Source organism: Seriola dumerili, unplaced genomic scaffold (genome assembly GCF_002260705.1).
Source record: "Seriola dumerili isolate Sdu_G_001 unplaced genomic scaffold, Sdu_1.0 BDQW01000149.1, whole genome shotgun sequence".
NCBI lineage: Eukaryota > Metazoa > Chordata > Actinopteri > Carangiformes > Carangidae > Seriola > Seriola dumerili.
Window position 1 is genome coordinate 2,050,470 of NW_019174404.1, and position 15,544 is coordinate 2,066,013.

General features: G+C 40.7%; 1 protein-coding gene across 11 annotated transcripts in view; it reads left to right on the forward strand.

Annotated features, from left to right (window-relative positions):
- mark3 (microtubule affinity regulating kinase 3) overlaps positions 1–15,544 on the forward strand; it is a 63,138-nt gene that overhangs the window by 2,516 nt on the left and 45,078 nt on the right. For all 11 annotated transcript variants that reach the window (XM_022750029.1, XM_022750034.1, XM_022750033.1 and 8 more), the window contains exons 2-4: positions 3,432–3,614; positions 5,596–5,649; positions 14,403–14,451. In XM_022750029.1, coding sequence (XP_022605750.1) covers positions 3,432–3,614; positions 5,596–5,649; positions 14,403–14,451 — 286 coding nt within the window. The remainder of the gene's footprint in view (positions 1–3,431; positions 3,615–5,595; positions 5,650–14,402; positions 14,452–15,544) is intronic.

The window sequence follows — 15,544 nt, forward strand, 5'->3', positions numbered from 1 at the left end:
ATATTCCTATGCAATGTCATCAAATGTCTTGTTATGTCCGACCGACAGTCCAAAACTGTGATATTCACTTTACAATCATCTTAGATCAAGAAAAGCTGCAAATCTTCTTTTTGAGAAGCCAGACCAGTAGAATTGGAAAATGACTTAAAATGATTCATTGATCACCAAAAGGGCTGCTGATTATTTTTCAGCCTTTAATTAATTGATAATGACTATAATGTTAGTTGCAGGTCTAATTAAAATAAAGTATGAACAATTATTTTGCTGCGAATTTCAGCATTACACTGTATAAGATCCAGATACTCCCACAATAAGACATGGAGGGATTTTTATGCCCCCAACGCAAACAAAGCAACTGACCAAAAGCTTTTATTTTGAAAGGCTAGTGTCTGGTGTCCGGTTTTGGTGTCTCTCCCTTCAGCGGGCTTGACTCAGATCAGTGCATTCCCCCTCCTGCTGTCTCCCTCTCTGTGTCTCTGTGGTTATCGGGGCTCTGAGTAGGGAAAATCTGGTGTTGTGGGAATCTCTATGGGCATCATCAACAGGGCAGAGTGTTTTCCTGTTAAAACATGACGGGCTCTCAGGCAGCCAGGAGACACCGCAGCTTTGTGAGTAACCACTGAAAAGGAAAGGGAGATTTTTTCCTTGTTCTTACAGGAAGTTGTCAGCCTGAAAAATGGAAATGGGTTTTTTTCTTTTTTCTTTTAGAAAATGTAGATGTTTCTGTGTCCTTTCTATGTAAAAAAAAAAACTGCATCCTAATGTTCCCACAGGCGTTTCTTTTTCCAGTGTGTCTTTGGTATTCAACAGTGACCTTATCCTAGTTGGTGGTATTTTTATCTCCACTGCTATCACTGTAGAAGTCCTAAAATATTCCTTTAGTGACTTAAAGTGTCTGTGCTGCTTGGTAGAGAGTTTAAAGTGACCTTATTGTGGTTTATGACATTTTATAACTCCTCTGACATCTTTAAAATGTTCTTATGGCGAGTTTTAATGTCTGCAGTGTTAATTAAGTTTATTATGACCTTGTCCTACCTTCCCGCTGATCTTCTGAGGTACTCTTAAAGAGACCTGATATTGGCTGTAGTATCTGCATAGTATCGTATAGAGTTATTTGTGACTACTTTAATTATGTGACTACAGATTTTTTTTAAATTGGATTTGGATTGAAAACATAAAGTATAGTTAGTTCGTGTTAGTAATGGTGTTTCTTGCTTATCATGTGCCTTTTTATATACAGTTATAGGTTTGCATGAGTGTCTACACTCTTGTTAATTTTCCCACTTTATCACTGTCCCTTTCATTGTCTCCAGGGTGAATGGGGTCAGTTTGGTTGGGGGTGGGAGGGGTAGAGCCGGGCGGGGCAGAGGGCACCGCCACTGTTAATGAGACATCAGTGGGACAGTCGATCTATCAGATTTTTTTTTTTTTTTTTTTAGTTGTAGGGACACAGGGTTGCTTTTGAACACACCACCCGAAAAAATCAATCCCTCCATTGGTGGGGCTGTCAGTGCTGTGCAGCACAAAGTCATGACGCCGGCTTCTTTCTCAAGCGAGCAGTTTATCTTGATTTGCACGATAAAGATGCAATCCAGAATTGAATGCATTGGGTTTTTAAAAGGTAATTGTTAAACAGGAGTTCCCACAGTGTTTACAGGTGGTGCCTACAACAAAGACCACCTCCTCTAGGATCATTAATACACACCGATGACATGTCGGGCTCCAACTAACAATTATTTTCATTATCGATTAATCTCCCCAATTAATTTCTCGATTAGTGGAACAATACCCATCACAGTTTCCTAGAGCTGAAGCTGACGTCTTGAAATCGCTTGTTTAGTCCAAAAATCAGCTCAAAACCCAAAGATATTCAGTTTACTGTCACACAAGGCAAAGAAAAGCAGCAAAAAATTCACGATTGTCAATCTGGAATCTTTTTAGCTTCAAAAACGATTATAAAAATAGTTGCAGATTAATTTTCCGACCATTGATTAATCGCTGCAGCTCTAATGTCATTCAGGTGAAAGAGAGCAGAGATGATGTTTCTCAAAACCAATGCCAGACATTTAATGAGTGTGAATAGTGTTTAAACTGTGATCTACCAGCAAAACTGATGATGAAGAGATGCATCAAGATCTGGGTTGTTTACTGGCTCTTTTAAATAATTATTTTGGGGGTCAATGAGAGCAGCAGTGTGGTGAAAGCATCTGAACCAGACTGCTCTTATGGATTGACCTTTTAACTCTCAGTAACCTTTTTTAAACTTTTATTTGTTTCTGTTTGTTCTGCTCTGCTTCCTGTTTTCAAAAAGGCTGCGTGCCAACCACAGGATGTAACACTGACAGAAGTTGCCAGCCACTTAATGTTCAATTTCACTATTTAGTCTTTCGACAAGACAAGTTTATTTTTATATGACCGTGTCAAAAATATGGTTTACATGCGACAAATGCAAAAAAACTGTCATGGCAGCTGACCTGCTAAAACATTTAACCAGTTATTGGTTAAAACAGGATGAGAAAAATGGGAAGACAAGAGGCATAGATATCTGAAACAAGCAGAAACAAAAAAACTGATTGCTGCTCTTCACCCTGGTCACATATTTTCAGTTTAGTTGACAGATACTTGTGCGAGAATGTGACCTTCATTAATACTTGGAAGCCGGAGACCAGACGAGTCTTTTCAGGGAAATTTGCAAGATGCATTTTGTGCAGTTTGAGAATCGTCAGTAGATTCTTGGCAGGAAAGTTAAAGTGATTAAAAAAAAAAAAAAATCAAGTGGGAACACATCAATAATGTTCCTGAAGTGTTTTTCTTTATTATGATTTCAGTAACTTGTTGATTTGGCTGATGATTTATTTCAGAGCTGTAACAATCAGTTGATCGAGAGAAAAATCACCTGCAACAATTTTGATAATGGATGAATCATTTAAATACATTTTTAAGAAAACAATAAGCTGATTCCAGTGTCTTAAATGTGTTTTCTGTGTTCTTATATGAAAGCAAACTGAATATCTTTGGACTTAGATCTTTTTATTTGGATAAAACAATCATTTTGAAGACGTCACAGAGGACGCTGGGTATTTGTGATGAACACGTTTCACTATTTTCTGACGTTTAATCGACCAATTAATCAGATTACAGAGAATTATTACTTTCAAATTAACAATAAAAAAGTACCAAAGCAATGGTAAATGAATGTTTTATCTTCCCCTGGTTTTGAGGCTCTGATACTTTGTGGAAACGGGGAAACTGCCTGGAAAACATGGAGTTTATCAGCCATCTGTCTTTGTCTGGATGCAAAACCATAAATATCCTAAGTGGATATGTCACTGTGGGTCAACATGAGTCACCGCTGATGCATGTAGAAGATTTCACAGAATGTACCATTCAACCGACCAGCAATCATCTGAAATAACGTGTCTTTTCCACAGCACACGTCACACAGCAATGGGCGTCAGGAGATCGGCACGCGCTCGGCCCGGACCGGCGTGCGATCGCGCAGCTCGGAGGAGCAGCAGCAGCCCCACGTAGGCAACTACCGGCTGCTCAAAACCATCGGCAAGGGCAACTTTGCCAAGGTCAAACTGGCCCGACACATCCTCACCGGCAGAGAGGTGAGAGTCACAGAGACACTGAAGTGTTTTATAAAGAGTGAAGTCAAGTTTAAGGTTCTTAAAATATGTAAAGAAGAAGAAAATCGGGCTAATTTTCTGTTTGAAGACATGAATTTGAACAGCCCAAGAGGGTATAATATAAACAAAGTGGACAAATTACAATGTAGATGGTAGATGTGTATAATCTTGAGTACTTGTTAGATAAAATTATATTAATTTACACTCTTTTTAAATGACAAATGCAACAAATCAAGCTCTGTAAATGGTAAAACTCAAACTCAAAAAAACTGCTTTCTGCTGACATGTACTCTAAGCAGCCACTTTATTAGGTACACCTGTACAGTCTCGTGCAATCCAATACGACTGCTCTACAGAAAATTTACTTTAAAGTTTTTGTTGAAACTTTCATAGAGGTGTTAGTTGTTATGTTTTAGCTCAGAGAGTTAGTGGTTCTGCTGAACTGGACTACATCATATTCAGAGGTGTTTCTAATATCCTGCTCCTCTCATGTAGATAAACAGGGAGGACAAAAAATGTATATATTAATAATGAAATATAATAATATAGTCCTGTACAACACCACCTTTAACTCCAACCTCAATGATAAATGTATAATTTACAATTTTTGAACGTCACCGAAAATGGAACAATATAAACTTTTTAAGATGTTTAGTCACAGCTGTTTCATTGGATTACCTTCGATTGTAAAGGTGTACCTAATAAAATGGCCACTTGGAGGAGATGAAAACTTTTTCTCTTCTATTGCACATGCAAATAAAGTAGAAAATGAAGTCAAAACATTTGCAAGATAAGATCAACACCATAAAACAATACTTCCAGAACATGTAGCCTACAGAAAAACCACTGATGATTTTAGCTGTTTAAGCCTGAAAACCATCCAACAGTTGGATTATATTTTCTGCCGCTATTCCCATTAAACTTCAGTGCTCAAATTTTGAACTTCAGTATCCCCTGAAATAAATAACTAATTTAGACCAGCATAACACACTACATGAGCAACACTGAAACTCTTCTTTGGAAAACTTTATCAGTGTTTGCAGCATCTTCAAACAGCCAATGAGCTCATGCCTGCAATTTCATGGGGGGGTGGCGGTGCCGGACCGATACTCAGTCTTACTCAACTAAGCTCATACCAGCTCCCAGGGCTGGCTACTGTACCTCAATGCTTCTTTTGTACGGACCAAAATGTGTCCGTATCTCATCATATCAAAAAAACTGAACGTCTGGCCAGATTCGTAATCTTGTTTGCTCATTCTGTGACCAGACAGTTCCTGATTTAATTCAGAATTTTGCCAATTATAGAGCGTTTTATTGAGGCACAATTTGTATGACTGCTCATATTTAGACAACGTTTAACATTATAAAACTTTTAAAACGACTTAAGAAAGAAGAAAATCCTTACAGTAAGGTATCAAAAGAAGTTATGTGGATAGTTTCAGCAGTAGCATCAGTGAAATCTTCTAACAATGCTCAGCCCTACCATCTGCGTATACCACCAGGTTCATCGCTCTAAACCTTGTTGGCAGTAATGGATGTTTTCAGGGCGAGCCGTTGCTGCTGAGCATTTGATTTGTTCATAATTGATGAAGAGAAAGAGCAAGCTTCTTCTGAACACAGCGTACGACATTTAACGAAGCGGCGGTGCTCTCCCCCCCCCCCTTGATCCCCTCCTGATTCTTTCATTAATTATTCTGTAGTTGCTTTTTGCCATACTTCATCTCGAGGAGGATGTTGAAACAGTCTCAGATTGACTTTAAAAGCTATAAACTGTGGTTTATCCAGTGTTTTCTCTTGTAAGAAAGATGAATTTTCTGTTCTGCTTTGCCCCTTTTTAATGTCAGTTTCCCTTCCTGAGCTTGTTGTCTCTCTTCTATTTGATTCCACTTCCTCTTTTTTACACTTCTCCTCTGCTGTTATGTCCCATTTAGCTCAGTTTCGATGCTTTTTTTTCTCTCCACAGGTGGCAATTAAGATAATAGACAAGACGCAGCTGAACCCAAACAGCCTTCAGAAGGTAATTTACCCCCCCTCCCTCCTCCTCTCTCTCTTCACTTATACTCTCACGCTGTGGCAGAATTCATTTACTAATTCATGAAGCACAACAGATTGAGTATTAATTGTGTAAATGGGAAGCGGGGCATGCTGGGACGGAGCATGTGTTCTTCATATAGCTTCCTGGGGTGACTTAAGAGCTTTTATTATTTCAGTGTGATGCTTTTGCAGCCGAGGAGACGATTCAGCTCCACACTGAGTGCCCCACTTAGGTTTTTACATGAAGACTTTGGACTGTAAAGCTTGTTAAAGGAGACTGTATCTGTGTTTCATTGCAGTTCAGCCAGCACAGGAATAGAAGGGCAAATTCAAAGTGTTTAAGAAAGTTTAGATTTGTCCCCATGAAGGCTTTTCTGCTGCAAGTGGCTGTTTTTAATTTTCTCTGTCATTAATGGTGTTTCTCTGAACATCTGTTAGCCTCCCTCCCCTCTACCTTTTTCCAGTTCATGCTGTTTGGTTGTCATGCAACTGGGAGTGACAGTTTTGTTTTCCTTGTTAAATCAACCAAATCAGGAAGCGGGTTTGCTTTTAAAATGCAAATTTCACAGGCTGAGAGTGAATGCTGCCTTTGCTGCCCAGTGAATAGCAGTTTCACTTTACAGTTTGAAGTCAGCGAGTTGAGAATGAGCTGCCCATAGCCCTGTTTCTCTTTTCTTTTTATGTGTACACTCATTAGCAAGGGAGATGTGTGTGTGTGTGCGTCTGTGTGTGTGTGTGTGTGTGTGTGTGTGTGTGTGTGTGTGTGTGTGTGTGTGCGCGCACGTGGTTGTTTTGATCTGTGCCGCTGTACATTTTGGCTCTGTCTCTCGGCCTGGAAGTCATTTCGGGGAAGTCGGAGTGATATCGACTCAGCTGCTGCAACTCCGGAGGCTTTTTTCTTTTGCTCATCAGACGAGATAGGAGGGGATGGGGCAGAGCTTGGCGGCGGCGGCTGCTGTTGCTGGTGGTGACGGCGATGATGTTGGGTGTTGATGTTCAGCTGGCCCCCGCCGCCCCGGCTCGTCTCTCCCTCGTCCCTCTCAGTGGTCGGCTAGTGGTTTTCCATCAGTTTTTCCAAAGCTCCATTGATTCTGGCTTTTGTATCTCGGAGGCCCGGGCCCTTTGGCATTGGCTGTGACACTACTCTGACAGAAAAACACTGAGTCATGACAGCGCTGTTCACGGAAGCACAAAGCGTGAGGCTTTTGTCGGCGGTCCTTGTTGTTTTTAGGTTACTGCTTTGTCACAGTCAAGGAAAAGAAAAACTCTCTTCATTTGTCAGGTTATTTTTCCTGCTGCTCCACCAGGGATATAAAGATTTCTCTTGATGTTTATTTTAAGGAACTGGAACACACTTGAAAAGAGAAACTACATTTAATACTTCTTAGTACTTTTTCATGATTGACACGTAAAATGTTCCCGTTCCTGTCACATGTTTCTATTTATAGGCAGCTTTCTCTGCTTTTTCCTTTTTCTTTCTCGAGTGGTGAGTTGGAGATTCAGAGTTGAAGGAAATCCTGACATGGATTAGATTTGTGGCTTATTTTATGGGTATGACGCTCGGTGATTGAGCCCGGCCCCTGATCTTGAGGGTTTCAGATCTACGAGGGTCACTCACGTTAAAGGAATAGTTCAACTTTTTTTCCGAAATGCAGTTATTCGCTTTCAAGCTAAAATTTTAATGAGAAAATCAATACCACTCACGGTGAATATGAAGCCAAGGCCATTAGCCAATTAGCTTAGCTTCGCATAAAGCCTGGAAACGGGGGGGAAACAGTTTGTCCGGATCTCTCTCATGGCGACTCGACTCTAAGAAATATCATGACCCGCACAGAACCACAACGTTTTGCTGACCCACTTTGGTTTTTCTACAAATCAAACTAATGAGATGTAACATATTAATTAGTGAGTTTTAGAGATCGTCCAAAACAGACCAGTGGTAAACCTACCTGAACCCGACGTGCATCAATTCATTTTCCGAAAAGAGAGATCTGATCTGAGGCGGACACGAGCGCAGCCCGGCCCGACCCGACCCAACTAGACCCAAGAATGATCAGACCTGATCTAAATGAGGTCACCCAAAGTGACCATGACAGAGAGAACACAAACAATCTATCAATTCATTTGATCAATTAACAATCAGTAGAGGTGGAAAACAGCCCCAGTACCAATTCTCTAAATGTCCTATGAACAAATGTAAAGTTCAGAGGCTGCGCTTCAAAGACACATTTATATAAATAACTGAAAGTCTGAATTCGACTTGTCGTACCAACAAAACACAAAACATTCTGTGAATAGCAGAAATCTTGTGGGCTAATGTTTTTCCTAAAATAAGTTCAGTTCCCTCAACAGAACAAAGCTCCAGTGAACAAGAAAGAGAATAAGCATATTTAATCAGCCAGTCGTGATTTCTCTCAACCTCCTAATCACTAAAAACTATTAAAAATGCCCCAATGAGCCACATCTTGGCACCGTTTCTGTAAACACAGAACACCAAATGCACCAAATGTGTATTCATTCGCTGAAAGTAGTTCCCAACAAACGCACTTTTTTTCTCCTGTGTAAGTAATATTTGCTAAAAACTACAGTTCTCAGCTGTTTTTAAGGAAATTACTGAGCCTTAAATATGAGTATTAGTGAGCTGCTTTTAAAGATGTACATGTCTTGAGTAGAAACCAATGGACTTGGAGCTGAGAGCCACAGAGCGGCCGGGGAAGTTGGAAAGTATCGAGAGACAGACTGACGCTGTGTCGGTTTTGGTCTTTTCATGGGGTTTTTAGGCAATAAATGAATGATGAATATAAAAAGTCAAACTTATCCTTTTTTAAAAACATTTCTACTTGTGCTGTTTTGAGGCCTTTGTTGAAAGTGTGGGCTGAACACCATCGTGCAGCTCCGGGTTTGTGCATCAGATGTTGTGTTCAGGTTCAGATGAGCTTTAAAGGAGCGGGTCTCGTGTTTATTTTCCTCTACGCTCGTCTCTGCCTCTGAGTCGGTGCTGCTGAAACAGCCAACCTGCATCAGAGCCGGCACCGCTGTGTCCTGACCTCTTATGTAACTGGAGGAATTGGCGAGAGGCTGATAGCGGGGGATATCGTCTCCGAAGCCTAAATGTTTATTTTCAGCCTCTGTTCTTAATAGTTTGGAGGAGCTGAGTCGACGTTCACATCTGTCACTGGCTCCTGGCGAGCTGCTCCCACTCTGTTCCTCCCGCTCTGTCCTGATTCAGCACGCTCGGGGTTCTTGTTGTCGTCCAGGTCAAGGGTCAGGGAGGGAGTGTGACACTTGAAAGGCTTGATTAAATCTAAACACTGTCCATCAGATGGTTGGAGTCCGGGACAACCTCTGCTCCCTGTGCCCAGGTTTTTCTTTTCATGAAGTGGTTGTAGAGCCGATACTAAAGCCTGAACAGGAAAAACGTATATATTTTATATTTTAATAACTGCTATGATACGACAGGATACATATTAGCAGTATTTATGGATGGGATTCAGTAGCATGTTATTGAATGTGAATTATTTTAAATCTGTTTATTGAATCTTTTTAAGTAGTGTGTTTGGTGTAAAACATTGAAGACATAAATGTCATGTTTTTATTTCACCCAGCACAGTTTTATCTGACAAAACCTGATACTTAAGAATCTAGTTTCTTCTAATCACTTTAATAACACAGTTGGTCATTTTAATTGTGATTTAGAGACAATTTACAAGAATTCTTTGTTTTTTTTTTTAAATCTGTCGTGTTGTTTGGATTTGGTGCCAAATCAGTATTATTCAATTTCATATTATTCAATCTACAAAATCTACGGGCGGAAATCAATTAATCCGCAGCTACGTTTCTTGATTAATAGTTGAACTGCTTTGTCAGTAAAAGATAGAAAATCATTTAAAAAAAAAAAAAAAATGTTGCTCACGAATCCCAGAGGCGTCCCAAGGAGTTGTGTTAAGGAGCCTTCAGATGTTTGCTTTGTCTGCCAGACTGTCCAAAACCCAAAGATAAAACGTTCTTTCCAATTATATAAAACAGAGAAAATCAGAAACATAGAAACTTTTATAGTCACGGTGGCACCAACAGATTGCTTGATTATCAAAATAGTTAATCAGTTTTCCTTTTACCACTTAAGCAGCGACGGATGTGGATGTTTTTAGATTTTCAGCCTGTAAAAATTATTCAAATGAAACGATCTCAGACAGTCCCGCTGTGATTGACTCACAAACCTGAGACAAGTACACATGGTTTTGTCTCAGGGTTGGGAAACACTGTACTTAATTGGTCTGGCGGGAGAAGATTCAAAAAGTTGGTGCTGAGGTTTTGTGTTTCTCTTTGCAGCAGTCGAATCGACAAAAGGCATCTGTTCATTTGTGGCCTCATAACTTCAAAAATCTGAGACGAACCTGTTTTCTTTAAAGTGTCCTGCCCTTAGTGTGATTGCAGGAGTAAATTTGAACCATAGTGTTTATTCCCTCAGGTTGATTAGTTTGTTCCCCAGTAAAGCTCAAACGTTATTGTTCTCGTCTGGACAAATAACTGCACTGAGGAGCAGCCTCTCCTGCTTAGAAAGCTGAGGTTAACACAATGTACTGAAGGTAAACTGCAGCCTGGATGTTTTTGTCTGAAGTGAAATAAACTCCAGGGGTCAATTACAGCAAAAAAAAAAAAGAAAAGAAAAGAAAAACTGTACAGACATCCGTCGTTCTGAGCTGATGTTGCAGGGGCTGTAATCCGATTTGCTGTGACTCACCTCAAAGTCCCTGGACCTGGTGGGATGAAACCAAAAAGTAAACGATCTAATGTTGAGCCCACAGGATTTTGTTTACAAGCCTCACAACACTTGTAATTGAGGCTGTGCTAGCTGAATCAGGGAAGGAGTTTTCCACTAAGATGTGGACTGTGTGTGTGTGTGTGTGTGTGTGTGTGTGTGTGTGTGTGTGTGTGTGTGTGTGTGACTTCACCCTCAAACTGTGCGTCGTTTGGCCCGAAGACGCCGTGTATTGATCACAAGACACATTGCGTAATGGGGACAGCTGTGCATCATTGCGGTGGTATGACTGGATCATCAGCAGGTTTACGTCCTCGGCCTAATGGTTGTATTATGTGGTGAATCATCTCTGCCTCTCTCTGGTGTTTTTCCCACTAATTCTGTTTACGGCATAACATACCTGACAAAGTATTCCCATACACTCGTTTGTGTCAGAGAGCTCGTATCTGCTATGTAGGGCAGCGCAGACTGTGCCAAAAAAAAAAAAAAAAACTTCACAAAGTCACACAGTTTTTGAGAAGAGACACTCGTGTACTCGTCTCTTACAGACAGAACAAACTACCCTGAACTGATTTGTCCCGCGGCTCGGTTGTAGTTTCTCTCCAGTCGCCAGGTGACGAGGGGGTTCCCAGTGTCGCACAGGAAAACACCAGCTCACATTTATTCCTCTGCACTTTCTGGAGCTCAGGAGAGTATTTTCAGGATAATGATGGGCAGAGCGAGATCACAGGCAGAGTGTAATGACAGTGAGGAGACCTCAGGCTCACTCCAGAGCTCCTCTTCCCCTCCTCCTCCTCCTCCTCTTCGTCAGCAGCCAGACTCGTCCTGGCTCAGTTCGTCAACATGGCTTCCAAACCGGTCGACTCCATCCTGAAGGCCTCGCTGACTGGAGTTCATAATTAACCCTTCACTTGGAGTGAAGTCAGATTTATTATCTCAGCGTCTCCCACAGCCGACGTTCTTTGGAGGATTTCAGTGTTTAAGCTACTATTTCAGAATCATGTGATTTCAAGCGATGCTTATCTTTACAGCCGTGTTTTGTGTTTAAGTTGTTTTCTGGACAAACACAGGAGGATACAGAGAAACGGCAGCCATAGAATATCTTTTTAGAAGAAGAACAAATATTACGCCACATTGAAAGCATCTAATTAGGGTTCCAATTAGAGATTTTCCATAATCTATTGATTTCTGTGTTGATTAATTTCTTTGGCTATGAGGTGTCCAAAATAAAAATAGCCCATCAGCCCGAAGCAGTTTTCTCAATATCGTAAACATTTTTTTGAACCTGTACTGTACAAACATTTCAACATAAAATTCCACCATTTATTTCTGGGTATCCCAAAGGTCCATAAACAATTATCCATAATTTCCCATATAATCCACAGCCTGGCCGTGCTGACCCTCCTGTCACTGGCTGCCCTTAATTGCTCGTTAAGTTTCATGAGCCTCAGCTGTGGCTTTGATGGGACATGCATGTAGCTCTACAGGTGTTTACAAATAACACAAAAAACATAAATGTGATTATGCACAATGGACCTCAACCAAGTGAGATATATTAAATTTAATATCGGGAGTTCGGGGGAGTCAGGTCCTGCCAAGATGGCGACGACGAGAGCAGCTCACGCTGAGATTTAAAACCACTTTTCAGAAACCTGTGGGTGACGTCACAGAGGCTGCGTCCGTCTTTATTTACAGTCTACGCTGTACTGTGAGTGTCATGTGACAATTTTGGTCCAATCATGATCAAGACATCTGCGCCACAGTCTGCAGAGTGGGCACAGTGGACGTGTTACACGAGGACAGACCTGGTTCACAGTGCAGCGGGTTTCTCTGTGAAACACGAGAGAGACCTTAAACAACGAGCGTCTCTCCACACTTTCTCAGAGCTGTGTGACTGTGTGTGTCGAAGCACCTCGGCGTGCAGCACCGCACTGAATGTGAAAACATCACCCGCTGTTTGTCACCATCTGTTTGCCTCTCAGGCAGACACCAGGACAGAAGGCTGTGTCAGGGCGTCTCGGTGGACCCGAGGGTTCGAGGCTTCCGCGGGTTCGAATCTGTCGTCGAACTTTTTGTTTTCTGCGGCTCAGGACCTGCTCGCTTTCCTGACGTCGTTCATTTCACTCCCCACTGATTCAAGCTGCGAGATTAATAAGAAAAATGCTCAATTAAGCAACGATTTATCATCTTAACAAGACGTTTGAGTTTATGATCCGTCAGTTTATTAAACATCATTTTTTAGTTCAGTGACTCATTCCACAGAAAAAAAATGACACTTTAATAACTGATTAATTTTCCCTGTAAAATGCCAAGGATTTAGTTGGTTGTCGTCGTAAAATATAAAGATGTAATTAACATTCTTAGTGGTTATATTGGTGGCTGCGGCTTTAAAATGTGTAGTTTTTCATGATTGTCTTTAGTTTTTATATATTATCATATCATTATTTGTTTTATATAATAATTTATGCATCAGCAGGATTTTGAGCTGATAACCTAAATACAGTGGAAGCAGCACATGCTCTGCTGTCTGCGCTCATCCCTTTAGAAGGTGTCTGTGTCTCTGTATCTGTGTGTTTTCTGCCCTGCGATTTGTTCGTCGGTTAGCTAACTAGCACACCGACTACTCCGGCCCCATGAAGAATTGATGCCTTTTTACATTTTTATGGAAGGGAGGAGAGGTGTAGTCAATAATAAATAGCACTCAGATCTCTTTATGCCTCGCACAGCGGAAGACTAAAAAGCATTTTTGGCCGTTACAAATCTGCTTGCCTGGTCAGTCTGAATGCTGATGGGGGAGGAGAGCGTGTGGTGACAGAGTGTCTTGTTATTAGTGTGAGGTGGGGAGATGTGATGCTGCATGTTTAACTTAATTCAAATGCTCTTCTCGACCCCCGTCTGGGAGGGGGGAGGGAGGAGGTGGGGCTGTCGGCTGTTGTCCGAGCATCTCTCAGGCTGGTTTCTGAGCTTCAGGGATTCCTGTTGTGGAGATGATGAGCCGGCGGTGACAAAATGATCACATTACCTTGACAAATGTGTTGACGTCGGCGAGCACAAGCGCCAGTGTTTGGATCTGTGAACCCATGAGCTCCTGTAATGAACCGTCTAAGAATAGGAATGAGTAATTTCAGTGTCGACGGGGGGGACCTGGTTACGTGTTTCCTCATCATCGAGACGTGTGAGCAGGACAGAAAAATCAGACTCGGAGCAACCCCAACTCTGATCTTGGATTTGTTTGCACAAATATAATGTATTGTATTTAATATTTAATTAAATTAAATATTTAATGTTATATACGACAAAGAAAAGCATCAAATCCTCATATTTGAGATGCTGCACCTGTCAATGAATAGTAATTGATCATCAGAATACATGCCAATTAATTCCCCGTTGACCAGCTAATCAACTAATAGTTGCAGAGAACTGGCGTGTTATATATGTAGCCACCTTTTATATAATTACTAACTTTACTCTTTTAAGAAACTTTATTATTGTATTAATTTCACTGAAAATACATGTTAAAGAAAGTATTTGTTTAATCTCTTTCCCTCCTTTTCCTTTATTTCTCATATATTTTGTGAGAAAGAAAAGAGTCAGTTTGACACTGAGAGGATTGTCTTTGTGCAGACTGATTTCCACACAATGTGCTCAAACTGTAAAGATGGACAGTTACATAATGAGGTGGACATTTGATTCGAAAGCTTCTATTCTTGTGACACAGCTCTTGTCAGTCAGATTTCTCTTTATATTATTGTGGTTTTTACTTGGTTGGATTGAATAATGTGGTTTTATCACTTCATCTCATTTCTCTGTATAAAGTGCAAGTGTTAGTTTAATGTTCTGTCCTGAGGTTTTTCTTTTATATGTGCTCACCAAAGCAAAAATATTCCTATTAACTATATTGAAATGGTAATTAAGTGTTGAATGGTAAACCTGCAGGGTGAATTATAATTTCTTCTTTTCTCTCTTTTTCGTTTCAGCTCTTCAGAGAAGTTAGAATAATGAAGATCTTGAATCATCCGAATATAGGTAAGTGCCTGTTATAAATTTCCACACATGTACATTCGAATTTCACTCCACTGAATCATTTGTACATTTTAAATTCAACAAGTCAGAGTTCGGCCTCTGCCCAAAGACATTTGACTTGCAGAGCTCTGACCTTTGACCTTTCTGTCCCTGGACAGTCACATGAACCACCAACATGCTGCCAGCCACTGGTTCATCAGCATGTTTTCAGTGTTGTTGAGCTTTTTCTTGCCTTTATTTTTTTCTGAATTCAGCTTTGGTTCACACAGACGCTGCAGGGTGTTCTTGAGAATCAAAGAATCCTGGCAAATGTAAAAGTTTCTGTAAAAATGGCAGCGATCCAAAGTATGAGGTTGGTTAGCCGAGGTCAGACTCTTCGGCCTGTGCCAGAAACATTCTTGACATTTTATAAAATGCCTGTGACATTGAAAAAATCTGACAATAAAGTTCTCTCAGATGATTTGTGACTTGAACTTGGAGTCTTGACTCGTGTCCTCTGTGGACGACTGTCGCTGATTGATTGAGGCTGAAAGTGAAGGGCCGTTCTCGCCGCTTTGTTTTTTTGGACAAGAAAATGAAGTGGGTTTGATCGATAAACACGAGAGCACGCTGCCTGGAGCAGTAGAAAAACTTTGGCATCAAACGACCAGCTGCAAGAGGAAATACCAACCAACACCAAACCACTGCAGCAACAAGCAGCCAGAATCACAAAAACCTCAGCTGCTGAGAGCTTCAACATTCACTGGATAGCTAAGAAAGAGATGAGAAACGGGGCCGTGATCTTGATCAGGTGATTTTTAAGGCTGCAGATAATAATTATTTTAGTCATTGATTAGTTTCCTGATCATTTTATCGATAAATTGTTATTAATTGGTCAAAAAAATCTAAAGAAAGTAATGAAAAATGCCCAACAGGTCCAAGATAATGTCACCTGATTGTGTGTGTTGCCTCTGCAACACTTCCTCATGATGATGATTATAATGATAACGATACTGTGTTTATATAGCACATTAAATAGAAAAAATGTCTATAATGTGAGTCACAAAACATGAAAAATACATGTATTTATTTGTTTATTTGATGGAGACGATGCACG